The sequence below is a fragment of the Diplotaxodon limnothrissa genome, linkage group LG7 (assembly GCF_057381915.1).
Source record: "Diplotaxodon limnothrissa isolate DT_005_m linkage group LG7, D_limnothrissa_male_GT1.1, whole genome shotgun sequence".
In the NCBI taxonomy this organism is placed as follows: Eukaryota; Metazoa; Chordata; class Actinopteri; order Cichliformes; family Cichlidae; genus Diplotaxodon; species Diplotaxodon limnothrissa.
The window spans coordinates 60,111,677-60,126,471 of record NC_140602.1 but is presented as its reverse complement, the minus strand read 5'-3'; the positions used below and the strand labels follow the sequence as shown (position 1 = coordinate 60,126,471).

The following is a 14,795-nucleotide window of genomic DNA, read 5'->3' as shown; positions in this document are numbered from 1 at the left end:
GCACATTTACGCCGACATCACCCTAGTGCAAAGACAAGTGGAAGCAGACAAAAACAACAAGCATGCATGCTACAAACTTTACCCGAGTCATTTAGACAGCCGTTAGCACATGATTCTCCTTATGGGGACCTGATATGTTTAATATGCTGCTGAGAGTATACCCCAGAAGAAGCGTATAGTATAGCTTTTATTTTGGAAAGAGCCATTTCTCTGTAATAAACTCTCTTCTCCAAAGATGAGTGATTTCTCAATCAGATTTTTTTTCCATTATTTTGTTGTTTCAGCAACATTAAATTTAAAAACTGTACTTCTGAGTTAAAATATATATTTATAATTTTAATAAATGACAAATTAAAAAGGCATGAACATTTTTTTGTATCGAAAAAATATCGAACCGTGACACCAAAGTATTGAACCGAACCATGAATTTTGTGTATCATTGCACCCCTACTAAATACACAAAAGGATAACGAGGGAATGAGGACCAGGAGGGAAACAGCTGGGACTAATCACGCACATGAGACAGGGAGGAAGCAAAACAGAATACTCTAACACAGGACACGGGACTGTCAAAGTAAAACAGGAACTACAGGAACATAGAGTAAGGAATGACGAAGGAACACAGGGGAGGTAGTAACAAAACCTAAAGACTAGAAATCACAAAATACGAAAGAATAACTAAGGGAGCTAGAAATACAAAAGAATAAACCACTAGAAAAACCACTAAATCACAGAATATCATTAATCAAAACATAAGCACTGGGTTACCAGACCCAGGACCATGACAGCAACACAAAATAGGTTAACAATTTAAAGCTATTCTGCAGCAATGGAGGTTGGTCGAGTCCTGAAAGCTGGTGCTACTAATCCCTACAGGTGTTCTAACTTTTCTGGATTACTTACAACCCCCTCTGTGTGCATAAAAGCAGTACTGGAACACACTGCTAGTACCATACCCTCATGAGCATCAGTTGAACAGTATTGTACTGCAGAAAGTAGTTTGTTGCTACAAAAATGGCAAGAAAAAGGCAATTAAAAATGGAAGAGACAGATCATCATAACACTTGAAAGTGTAGGTCTTTCCTACAGAAAAATTGGAAAGAAAGTCAAGGTGTCAGCGAGTACAGTTTCCTTCACCATCAAAAGGCACTCAGAAACTGGAGCAAACTCAGGAAGAGGTCTGGAAGACCCAAAGCCACAACTGAATCAGAAGACAAGTTTCTGAAAGTTATCAGCTTGTGTGATAGGCAGCTCACAGAACAACAGCTTCAAGCACAGCTTAATAGTGGTTGTAGTAAGCAAGTCTGAGTTTCAACTATGAAGAGAAGACTTCGAGCTGCAGGTCAGGTTTGACAGGACGAGTTGCAGCAAGAAAGTCAGATGTCTGAATAAGACAAAGAGGCTTGCCTGGGCCATGTAAAACCACAATTGGACTACTGAAGACTTGAAGAAGGTATTATGGACTGATGAATCAAAATTTCAGATCTTCGGTTCATCACATAGGATCTTTGTATGCCGTCAAGTAGACGAAAGGATGGTTCCACACTGTGTGGCATCAACTGCAAAACATGGAGGAGGAATTGTGATGGTCTTTTTTTTTTTTTTTTTTTTTTTTTTTTTTTGGCCTGTCCCGTTTGGCTCTTTTGCCCTCAGAATTGTTGTCTAAAGGCAAAGAAAGATGCCCAACGGATTTACTTTACCAAACTGACCATCCCAGCCTTGCCGTAATGGTCCATTTGATTCACCTTTTATTGTTTATTTTATTTTCACTTACTGAATACGGGACAGACTTGACTGGGGGAAAGAAGGGGAGAAAGAAAGAGGGAAAGAGAAACAGCTGAGAAGAGGGACGGGGGAGAAGGGCAAAAGACAAAAACCAACAGAACGGGCAGAGAAAAAAAATGCATATATCAATCACCTGGGTCACCTGCTGAGAAAGAAAAAAGAAAGCAAGCAGAAGAGAACAAGAGTAATAGAATAAACAACATCACAATGATATATGGGAATATGACAGTAAATACTAAATGTTAAACATTATTGTGCAGCACATAAGATCAACAGAACACAGTGTGCTTTGAGGTAGGAGCCAAAAAGGGTGTAGTTTGTGGGTGTGATCACCCGTGTGTACACCTGTGAGCATGGACGCGCTTGTTTTTTGTTTTTTAAAAGGTTCCTTCATGTAATAATCTGCTAGAGGGTGTGGGGGGGCCACAGCCCCGTCCTCCAGGGCATGAAGCAGGTGTGGAGGAGATCAAAACTCCAGACATCCAGAGGCCCCCAGAACACAAGAGACCAAGGAAGACCAACAGAGGGGCAGCTGCGCCACTGTCCCGGAAAGAGCTGAGGAGAGTCCCAGATGAGGGCTCACTCAGCAGCCGCGGAGCAGAAGCCAGGGGGGGTTGCAGTGACGCGCCCGTGAGCTCCGCCGGCAGCCAGCTGCACCTGAGTGACCGAGCCCCAGGCCGAGAGGCCGGGGGCACCCCACCTCCGAAGTGGCCCGAGCGAGCCCCAGGCTCCAGGCCCCGATAAGCGGCCGCCAAGGAGTGAGCCGGTGTGTACCTGGACGCCCACCCCCGGACACAAAGAACCACCAACGCACCGATGTCTGAGGGAGTCCGCCACTGGCAGGGGAAGTGGTGGTAGGGGGAGATAGGCCTCCAAACCTTGGAGGGCCTGAGATGTCCCCAGAGAGGTGGCGCCTGACACCCAACCTCACATATAGACACAGACATACAGGCACACACAGATGCAAACATCCATTCCCACCTTCATGCTCTCATATGCACTTACTCCACACTCAACCAACGTGGAGACAGACATAAAAAGACGTTGTACACACGATCACACTCCCCAAGCGTACTCTACAAACCGGGTCTAGGTGCCCCCGCCCCTGGAGGGGGGAACTGCACCCAGACCCAGGTGGTGTTTCCCTTTTTCCTGCGGTGGGGGGAGGCAGACCGCCCCGACTCCACAGCAGCAGGAAGGCTCCACACTCCAGACCGCAGTCGGACGGCCAACTCCTCCTCCTAGCCCCCCTGCTCCAGCAGGTCGCAGAGAATGGGGGTGAGAGAAGACTCCAAACCTCCCTCCACCCGCTCATTGTAGTGTTGATGCATGTGTGTTTTAAGGTGCATTTAAAACCCAGGAGGGCTTGGAGCTACCTGCCAGAGAGCAGCAGGTAAGCGCATGGTCCCTCCTGCTAGCCCTCAATGTCTATGTGTATTTAAAATTGAGAGGTGGGCAACGATGCCAGGGGTGGGGTGTACACCCTGATGGTACTTTGGACTCCGTGTATCGTGCCCACCCCCAAGATCCTATATGTATGTGTAATGAGAGTGTGAGTAATGTGAATGTCTAAGTTGTGGGATAAAATTGAGGCAGAGGCAGCCAGAAGGGGACAGAGGGGGGGGTAGCCTCCTCTGCACCCTGGTGACATACCCCTACTCCAAGGCCCTGCATGTGTGGGTGGTTGTGGTGGAGCGGGAAGAGGGAGGCAGCTGGAGATGGGGAGGGAAGGAAGGGAGGGGCAAGTGACCCCTCCCTGGGGCCAGCTCCCCCGCTGACCCCAGTAGGCACCCCCACACTCCGCGACCCGCCAGGGAAAGGGGGCCCAGGCCCATCCAGACCGGGGCCCAGTGCAGCAGCGCCGCCCGGCCCCACAGAGCCCGGGACAGTCCACCCAACCCCACCACAGAGAAAACTGCACCCACCCCACCATCCACTCATCTTCCAGACTACATAAGACAATAAACACCCAGGCTGAGATCTTCCTCCACCTCTCCTGTATCTCCCCCTCCTGCAGAGGGAGCTCCTGAGGAGAGGAAAGCTCCTGCAAGATGTGACAATCTCCCCCACCAGTTGAAGAGCCCCCCAGGTGGCTCGATGCACCGGCGGCACCCTGCTCCAGGGCCGGGCCCCCATGCACCCACCCGCCCACAACCCCGGCAACACACCAACCAGGACCCAAGCCCCCGAGGCCCGGTCCGGGTCCCAGCCCAGAGACGGAGCGCCCCCAGAACCTCACGCCCATCCCGGACCCACCCAGGGGCAGCCAGGCTACCAGGTCAGTAACCCACGTCCGTCAGCACAGACCCTCCCCTAGCCCCGCTGCACGCAGCCGCGAGGAAACAGTCACCTGAGAGCCAACAGAGCCCCTAACCGGACATGACCGCTACCCCGGGTTGAGCCCCCCAAGGAAGATGCCTCCGGGGAACCCCCCGACGCCCTAAGCCTGTCCCTACCCCCACACCAATCACAACAGTGAAGGCGGGACCAAACTATGACCCCCCACCCCCACTAGGTGATGGAGCTGATCAAAGGAGCCCAGAGCAATTGATCTGATGTGGTGGCAGAGGCTGTATCAAGACTAATGTAGTCTAATAGATAATTTCTATATTGGTTAGAATTAAGATTATTTTTATTTTTCCAGTTCATGAGGACTGTTTTCTTGGCTATGCATAGGGCAGTGAAAACCATATGGGCTATATTCTTTTCTGAAGTGACATTATCTAAGCTGCCCAACAAACACACTAAGGGGGAAGTTGGAATGTTACATTTCAGACACTTCGATAAGTCTTCACATATCTCGCGCCAAAACTTCTGAACTGGTGGACAGAACCAAAGAGCGTGGATATAATTGTCCGGTGAATTGGTTTGGCAGTGTGAGCAGTTGTTGGTAGACGTAAAGCCCATCTTGAACATCCGATGACCTGTATAGTGCACTCTATGTAATATTTTGTATTGAATTAATTGAAGACTGGGATTTCTAATTAGATGAAAGGTTTTTAAGCAAATCTGAGACCAGAAGTTTAGGTCTAAGTTAACTGATAAATCCGCTTCCCATTTTGCAATAGGAAGTGATATTGATTCATCTGTTTTAGAAAGCATTCTGTATATTTTGGATAGTAATTTGGGGGGTTTAAGAGTAAGAAATTGAACCACACTTGGTGGTGTTTGTAGTTCAACTTGACCCGGTTTAAATTTCTTTTTTACTATGGATTTAATTTGTTGATATTCTAAAAATCTTTTCTTGTTGATCCCATATTGTGTAACTAGTCCGTCAAATGAAATAAATTCTGTTCCTTCTAGTATATGTTCTAAATATTTGATTCCTTTATCACTCCAATCTGAAAAGTTTATCATATTATTGTTTTGTAATATGTCAGGGTTGTTCCAGATAGGTGTACGTTTGCATGGGATTAATGAAGACACCGTCAATTTTAGAAACTCCCACCATGCTGTCAGAGAAGAGCTGATGTTGATGCTTTTAAAGCATTCATGTCGTTGGATGTTTGAGCTGATAAATGGTAGGTCTGAGATCTCTAGATTATTGCAGAGTGCTTGTTCTACATCTAGCCAAGGTTCATCTAAGAGGGTGTGTTTTAGCCATCCTGAGATAAACTGAAGCCTGTTGGCTAAGAAGTAGTGCTGAAAGTTAGGTAGTTCTAATCCTCCTTTATCCTTGGTCTTTTGTAGTGTTTTTAAGCTTATACGTGGGGGTTTATTTTTCCAAAGGAATTTGGACATACATGAATCTAGAGATCTGAACCAATCTTGTGGCGGTTTAGTTGGGATCATTGAGAATAAATAATTTATTTTTGGTAAGACCATCATTTTTATAGCGGCAACCCTTCCCATGAGTGATATGGGTAGACATTTCCATCTAGCCAGATCATCTTCTACCTTCTTTAAAAGTGGGATATGGTTTAATTTAGTTAGATCTGCAAGCTTGGGAGAAACATTAATACCTAAATATTTTATATTTCCCGATTGCAGTGGTGTAGAAGAGGAATTATGGAAGGAGCAATTAATCGGTAGGACTGTAGATTTTGACCAGTTAATTGAGTAATCTGATATTCTTGCAAAAGAGTTTATCAATTCAATCACCCCAGAGATATTGGTTTGTGAATTTTGGAGAAAGAGTAACACATCATCCGCATAAAGGCTGATTTTATGTTCCACGTTCTTGCATTTTATGCCCTTAATTACTGAATTCTGTCTAATTGCTGCTGCTAGTGGTTCAATAAAAATTGCAAATAGTGAAGGGGAGAGTGGGCATCCCTGCCTGGAGCCCCTCAAGAGACAGAAGCTGGAGGATGTCTGGTCATTTGTTCTAACACAAGCTGTTGGGGAATTATATAATATTTTTAACCAGTTTATGAAAGAGGATCCAAAACCAAATTTGTGTAAAGTTGCAAATAGAAATTTCCAGTTAACTCTGTCAAATGCTTTTTCTGCGTCTAAAGAGAATATTGTAGTTTCTAGGTTTTTACTGTATGAGTAGTCTATCAAATTAAGTAATCTACGTGTATTTGTTGATGAGTGCCTACCTTTTATGAAACCAGTTTGGTCAGGATGAATTAAGAGGGGGGTTATTTTCTCCAGTCTCTTTGAGAGAGCTTTGCAGATTATTTTAAGGTCTACATTTATAAGGGATATTGGACGATAGCTTGAGGGATATACAGGGTCTTTGCCTGGTTTTAGCAGGAGATTAATGTTTGCAGAATTCATATTTGATGGAAGTCTGCCCTTTTCTTTAATTTCCAACAACGTTCTGTAGAAAACTGGTGCTAGAATCGACCAGAATTCTTTGTAGAATTCTGCAGGAAAGCCATCTGGACCTGGAGCCTTATTATTGTGCATACTTATCAGGGCTTCCTGGAGTTCACCTGGTGTCAGTGGTGAATCCAGTGCCATTGCTTGAGTGTCCAATAATTTTGGAAGAGTTATATTGTCCAAAAACTGATCAATTTCTTTTTTAGATGGGTTTATTTGTGGTGAATACAACGTTTTATAGAAATCCCTGAAAATGTTGTTTATTTGTATCGGTTCATATAATGTGTTCCCAGATGAATCTTGAACAGCACATATAGTTGTTTTTTCTTTATTTATTTTTAGCTGGTTTGCTAGAAATTGACCAGATTTATTGCCATGTTCGTAATTTTGTAGGCGTAGTCTTTGTACTAAGAATTTTGTTTTTTTTATCAATTATCTCATTTAATTCTAGTTTTGTTTTGCGTATTTTGTTCAATGTTTCCTGATCTTGGTGGGACGCGTAGGCTTCTTCTAGTGATTTGATGTTTTTTTCTAATTCCTGAATATTTTTGTTTTCTTTTTTCTTTTTATGTGATGAGAAAGAAATTATTTTACCTCTCATCACAGCTTTCCCTGCTTCCCATAGAACAGAAGCTGATGTTTCGGGAGTGTCATTATAGTCCAAATATGAAGTCCACTCTTTTTTAAAATATTTAATAAAGTCTTCATCTTTAAGTAGTGATATATTAAATCTCCAGTTTTTTCTTGGCGTAGTATTATTCTTGTGCATTAGTGTTAAAGATACAGGACCATGATCGCTGACAGCTATAGGGTGAATCTCAGTGTCTGAAATGTCGTTCAGCAGTGAGCTGCTGACCAAAAAATAATCCAGACGAGAGTAGGAGTGATGGACATGTGAGAAAAAAGTATATTCCTTACTGGTGGGGGAATTGTGATGGTCTAGGGCTGTTTTGCTGGATCCAGGGTCGGTGACTTGTACAGAGTTGAGAGGTCCCCTGAACGGCTACCGCAGCATTCTGCAGCACCATGCAATACCCTCTGACATGTCCCTAGTTGGTCAATGGTTCATCCTACAGCAAGATTATGACCCAAAACACAAGTCAAAGCTATACCAGAACTACCTCAGGAAAAAAGCTTGAAAACAGTGGCCAGCACAGTCTCTAAACCCCATTGAGCTGGTTTGGGATGAACTAGACAGAAGAGTGAAAGCAAAGCAACCTGCAAGTACCACACATTTATAGGAACTTCTGCAACAGATATGGGAAGAACTTTCTGGAGAATATTTGATTTCTATTGTAGAAAGATTACCATTCAGCTTTTATACAGTGGCTTGCAAAAGTATTTGGCCCCCTTTAACTTTTCCACATTTCCACATTACAGCCACAAACATGAATCAATTTTAATTGGAATTCCACGTGAAAGACCAACACAAAGTGGTGTACACGTGAGAAGTGGAACGAAAATCATACATGATTCCAAACATTTTTTACAAATAAATAACTGAAAAGTGGGGTGTCCGTAATTATTCAGACCCCTCAGTCAATACTTTGTAGAACCACCTTTTGCTGCAATTACAGCTGCCAGTCTTTTAGGGTATGTCTCTACCAACTTTGCACATCTAGAGACTGAAATCTTTGCCCATTCTTCTTTGCAAAACAGCTCCAGCTCAGTCAGATTAGATGGACAGCGTTTGTGAACAGCAGTTTTCAGATCTTGCCACAGATTCTCGATTGGATTTAGTTCTGGACTTTGACTGGGCCATTCTAACACATGGATATGTTTTGTTTTAAACCATTCCATTGTTGCCCTGGCTTTATGTTTAGGGTCGTTGTCCTGCTGGAAGGTGAACCTCCACCCCAGTCTCAAGTCTTTTGCAGACTCCAAGAGGTTTTCTTCCAAGATTGCCCTGTATTTGGCTCCATCCATCTTCCCATCAACTCTGACCAGCTTCCCTGTCCCTGCTGAAGAGAAGCACCCCCAGAGCATGATGCTGCCACACCATATTTGATTTTGAAAAGTCTCAACAGGATCTTGAGTTTTATTGTGAAAGGTTTATGTGGAACATAAACAAGCGGACACGCGATGCTGTTACCGTCGTTGTTGCTAACCACAACGCATAAAAACAGGCGCTTTTCCGTCTGTAGTGTGGTTATATAAAATATAAGAGAAAGAGAGAACTTTAAGAAATTGATATAGCCACTAAAGTGGCCATCAAAACGATGAAAAAATATTGCCGTAAACAGTTTATTTTGCGACAGCACGAAACAAACGATAGCGTAAAATGAAACGATAGACGTTTTTATATCGTCATCCGATATATATCGTTATATCGAACAGCCCTAATAGGTATTACAACAAAAACATGAAGTCTGCTGAGTATCCTTGAAACCAAGGAGTCTTCATTTACAGTATTACAAATATTGCTTTAAAAATCTGTACGAATCTTCTCAGCAGTGCATGTAAACAACGCACACGCTTGAATTTTTAATTATTTTTTTTTAAACAAAGTTTTGTTTTCAGGCAAGTCTGTTGTTTAAATCCTGATCTTATTCATTCCTCCAGTGCACTCATTGTTACAGTACACAATATCTAGATCACGTGCTAGTGACATAAAGTTCACTGATCCAAATCTGTCCATTAGAGGGTAAGGTATTGGGGGCAGCCAATGTTTAAGGTGGAGTGTGGCATTAAGGCTGTAACAAGTGAAGTGACAAGTCTCTAACTGGCTAATTGGTGGATGTCTGACTGCTAAGCTCCACACTACAAAGGAGCCACTAAAGCTGATAACGACATTAATCGACCAGGGACTAAACCCTGGCCTGGATTCACTGGACTGTACAAGTTAACACAATGCAGCAGGCTGAATGGTTTACATCATTCAGGCTACACATACAGACCAACATGACCTCGCCTGAAAGTCATTGAGTGCTAATTTGTCAATGTGTTTTTGCAACCAAGGCTCAGGCAGTGGTTTATTTCTTTTGTTTTGTTTTTTTGGAAAAAAAAAAACCCACATTTATTTATTTATTTTTACAAGTTTTACATAATACACAGTTAGTTTATTTCTTTAAGGTGTAAATGTAACTGGTAGATGTTGGAACTGATGTAAATTAGAAAATCCATCCATATAATGCACCCACTGTCAAAACCAAACAAGTATATATATATCTCTTTTTTATTTATTGTGGGTGCATTTTTGCCTTTAGTTTAGAGTTGAGTGTAGATACAAATGTATTGAAAAAACCCCGGGTATTGTGGTGTCTCATGCAGAAAAAGGGCTACATTCAAAGAGATGTACCTTTGAGAGATGTACTATTACAAAACAATACCGAAACTCTGTTTTTGAAGCTTCTACATTCAGTTTTTGCTGATTTCAGAGTAATAATTTTACCTTATTTGTTATGTTATTGAACTTGTCATAGACCTTGCACAAGAATGCTTTTCCACTTGGCAGCCATCTTGAAATAACTGTAGACTCCTATTTGTGCTGTTATTTTTGAAGAGTTTGACTTTTATTTCAATAGTCACCAAGGATAAAAGCTGCATAAACTAGAATCATTAGTCAAATGGGACTACAAAATTTAAGAAAAATAGATAAATGTTTAAGAACTTTCCGAATTATCTTTGCTGTGGTGGATTTCTCTCATATATTTCTTCTGTCTGTCAGTTGGGTGGACTGTCACCTCACCTCAAATGGTTGAAGCTGATGGCCAGCCTTCCTTATTTTTCTTCAAACTGTTTCCAAGTTCTGCTGAATGGGAATGGTTGGCTTTTCCACTTTAGTATTTGAAGTTCTTTATCTTTATCTGAAGTGAATTGAACAGGTTTTACACATTTTTCACAAAAAGTTGCAGAATTCAAAGATTTGCCCTAAAGCGCTTCTAAGAACCATTCCATTTACCATTTGCTTTTGTTGAAGGAAAAATTATTTACAGATGATAATATTTTCTTACTTTTTTCTGTTTCTAGGTGGGACAGTTAAACGGTTTGAGGGCCTCTGAATGAAAAACAGTATTAGCAGGTGCTAATCCAGTTCATGTTTTCCTGTTTTCTTTCACGTGGCTGATTATGCTCCAGTCTAAAGCAGGGAGGGCTTTCGGTCTGTATCCAAGCATGAGTATTGGGGCAACCGCAACACAGCGAGGAGCCTTTACATTGCACAGCAACATGCCATTACTGTAGGACTTCTTCACTTGTTTTTTTTTTTTCTACTGAAAAACAAATTGATATTTCCTTGTGGTTTTACATACCCCGGTCTGTGATTGTGCTATGGAGTTGGGGAAAGTTCATGTGAATTTAAAGACGGTGCTGCTGACAATGATGATGTTCAAATGGGGTGAGTACAAACACACTTAACACTTTTGTTTTAGAGAAGGTAACAGATTACATTGCAAGAGTAATCACAGGGATATAAAAAAAAATGGAGAACTATTTTAAAAATACATATATTTAAAATATTCTTTAAGATATTTCTTTTTCTCAACATTTATTTGTTTATTTATTTGATGGTCCTGAGGAGTCCTGAGGATTCTCACTTTTACAAACCAATAAGAGGAGCAGGTCCTAGAAATGCCATGAGTGAAAAGAAGTTTCAGGGAGGTGCTATATTGTGTTCTCAACAGTGACAGGACTGAAAACAATAAGTGAGAATATTGAGAAAACATAGACATGTCCATAACCATTACTTTAATTACTAGGCTGTTGTCAGACAAATATATTTAGCAGATTTTTAAATATTAGTAGTTAATATGTGGCTAGATCATTCAATAGAGAAGTTGATTTGTTAGAGACAGAATTCCTCATTTGCTTCTAGTTTTTGTAAGCTCTATCTGTCAGATTTTACACATGATTGGATCTGAATGAGAGATTGTGCTCCTTAGTCATGCATTCCTAATCAGTGCAACCAGTTGACTGGAGAGAAGCTCATTCACACCTATATGTGCATGAAAGGAGGGCAAAAACAAGGTCACATCTTGGTCACAAAGATTTAAAGCACAAACCATGTTTTCAGCTTTTTAAAATCTCCCTTTTAACAAAAACAAAGGCCCAGCAAATGCAGGCACTTCCTGAACACCGAAGAGAGCCAGAGTCCCACTACCGATCGTCACCAATTTCACAGAAAATAGGAAAACTCTAGAGAGTATCCTGAACAGATATATTACTATGGGATTCAGGAATGGCAAACCACAGAAGTGCAATGCTATAAAATCTTAAACAGGGCATTCTTCCACCCATCCATGACATCTTCCAGCCATTGTTTCCACATATAGCCTTTGCTGTTGTAAAGTATCCCATCCACTTCACACTGCTCATGCTCATTGTATCAGGTGTTTAGCTCCTCCTTGGCCTTCTTTAGTAATGATACTTGTAATAAACGTAGCCTGTTTGCAGCTCTGGAGGTCCAGATCTCTAAATTAGAGTCCCAGCTTTGCACCCTCGAAAAACCCCTGTAGCCAGTTAGCAGATTGTCCAGAGTGTAGTCCTAAACAGAAGCCCCCCCAGTACACTGCATCAACTCATTCATGTGTCTAATTGTTTTTCCCCACTCGGCAAAACACCTGCTGGGAAACAAACTCTGATAATTAAAGATTCTGTTTTGAGATGTGAAGCTGGAAACACCAGCAACCTTCCAAGGACCAGAAGGAAATTTGAGGGAAATATGAAATCAGAGGTCACTAAATTAGTATCTAACATTGCCAAAACAATGTCGGACTCTCTAGTTTTCTCTGGTCTCCTCTCCAATCGCACCAGGAGTGACGTCTTCAGCCGCATGTTCTCCCTATATTGCAATAATCGCAAAGAAAACAGTATTAGTAGTATCCACAACTGCACAAAAGAGAAAATGTGGATTTTTAGACATTAGGTGTCTGTCATTTCTAAGCCCTTATATTACATGAATTAATAATTGATCACCAATCAATTTACTCTGCCTCACAGAAACCCGATTATTTTGTTAGTTTAAATGAATCAACACACCTGAGTTGTACAAATTGTCACAATCCTCGAAGCACAACCTGAGGAGCAGGTGTGGTAACAAGCTTTGATTCCAACTTGTTAATCAACCACAGACACAGGTATAATTTTTATTACTTTGAAAGCCTGACACTTAGCCTTGTCCTCCCCAGCTGGAAAACTCAAAAAAGAGTTTTATTTGTTGTCATTTACCATCCACCTGGGTCTTGGTCAGTTTATCTGTTTAAATGCTCAGCTCAGACAAAAATAAGTATAGTGGGTGATTTTAACATCCATGTATATGCTAAAAATTACAGCCTCGACATGGCATTTAATCTGTTACTAGACTCAGTTGGCTTCTTTCAAAATGTGAATGAAACTACTTTAATCACACTCTAGATATGTTCTGACATAGAAACTGAACATTTAACAGTATTTGCTAAAAGAAAACAAACAAACGAACAACCCCCCCCCCAAAAAAAAAAAGAAAGAACAAAAACCTAACATTTAAATTTACAATAATGGATTACATTTCATCACAGTATGTCTTTCTGAAAGTGCTGCAACTGAATTGAACGATTTAATTCATCCACTGTCATCTTCATTGTCTTGTGCCAACACAGTGCAGAGCAGATACCTGATTGGTACTCCCATAGAGGTTGATTATTTTGTTAATAATTTTACATTTTTACTCTGTACGACTCTGGATACTGTACGGAAAAAGAAAGCTTCCAATAAGAAGTACCTGACTCCCTGGTATAACTCTCAAATATGCACCTTAAAGCAGATAACTTGTAAGTTGGAGAGGAAATGGTATCTCACTAATTTAGAAGCTCATCATTTAGCCTGGAAAAGCCGTTTTATTACTCTGTAAAAATTCCTCCATAAAGCTAGAACATCTGACTATCACTGATTGAAGGAATTAAAAGCAACCCTAGGTTTCTCTTCAGCACTGCAGCCAGGCTGACAAAAAGTCAGAGCAAAGCAAATATTTAACGTTAACTAGTAATGGCTTCATGAACATCTTCGCAAATAAAAATTTAACCATTAGAGAAAAATTACTCAGAACCACCTCACAGATATATCATTATGCACATGCAAATCACTATTTTTTCTCAAATTGATCTTCAATAATTACTTCCTCCAAACCATCAATGTTTTTTTTGGACTCCATTCCTACAAGACTGCTCAAAGAAGTCCTACCATTAATCATATTTGTTTCGGTCTCAAATATGATCAACCTATGTCTATTAATTGGCTATGTACCACAGGCCTTCAAGATGGCAGTAGCTCTGGTAGTGGACTCCTTTCTTTGCTTGTCCTGCTAGACTTCAGTGCTCAGTTTGATACTATTGCCCATTATAATTTATTACAGCGATTAAAGCATGCTGTATGTACACTGAAAAAAAGGGATTGGTCATCTCTTGGATTTATGTAAGCATCTTGCGTGTATTCAACACAATTGCCTCATGCTTTAAAGTTAAGTGTAATTATATAGTGCAGAAACTACATGATATGCAGAGAGGGTATATTAAATTGTTCATATCATGTTTGAGTGAAGTAAGTCAGTAATATAGCAATGTTAAATCTTGCCACACTGCACATGATTTCATTGCGCACTTTGGATCGTGGTTTGAGGAAGGCTTCAATCTCAGTCAAGTCGAGAAGCCACCTTTACTTTTTTCAGTATACCGAGAAAAGGACATTAGGTGGTTGTTACATTTACAAAATTCTAACTTGTAATTTGAAAAAAAATAATTTCATGTTTCTATGGTGAATGTAATTAAATCATGTAGGATCTGTAAGAAATTCAACAACTTAATTTGTTCTTGTTGATTTGACATGATACAATCTAGTAAGAGTGGTTAGTTGCGGGATTCATGAAATTCACAAGATCACATGAGATTTCAAACTGCAGGAAAATCACTGGAGTCATAAGAGGCAGACAACTACACACACACTACATGTACGCTATCGCTATTTAGATTGGTGGCATGGTGGATAGTGCTGTTGCTTTCTGGCAAGGTGGTCCTAGGTCCTAGTTTTCAAATCCACAACTTGGCTAGTTTGCAGTGGGTTCTTTCTGGTTATTCTGGTTTCCTCCCACAGTTAAAAGTCATGCAATTACAGTTAAGTTAATTGGTGATTCTAAATTACCCATGAATGCAAATGGTTGTTTGTCTCTATGTGATAGACTGGTGAGCTGTCCAGGGTATACCCTACCTCTTAACCTATCATTTTGGGGTTATGCCCCAGCCCCTCTGCAACCCGGATAAAGATAGGAGGAT

At 41.2% G+C, this 14,795-nt stretch overlaps 1 protein-coding gene across 1 annotated transcript in view; it reads left to right on the top strand.

The window, feature by feature from the left end:
• Window positions 1-10,824: 10,824 nt before the first annotated feature.
• Window positions 10,825-14,795, top strand: part of crb2a (crumbs cell polarity complex component 2a) — a 45,629-nt gene continuing 41,658 nt past the window's right edge. Inside the window, exon 1 of the mRNA XM_085358573.1 lies at window positions 10,825-10,891. Within this exon, the coding sequence (XP_085214699.1) occupies window positions 10,825-10,891 (67 nt within the window). The remainder of the gene's footprint in view (window positions 10,892-14,795) is intronic.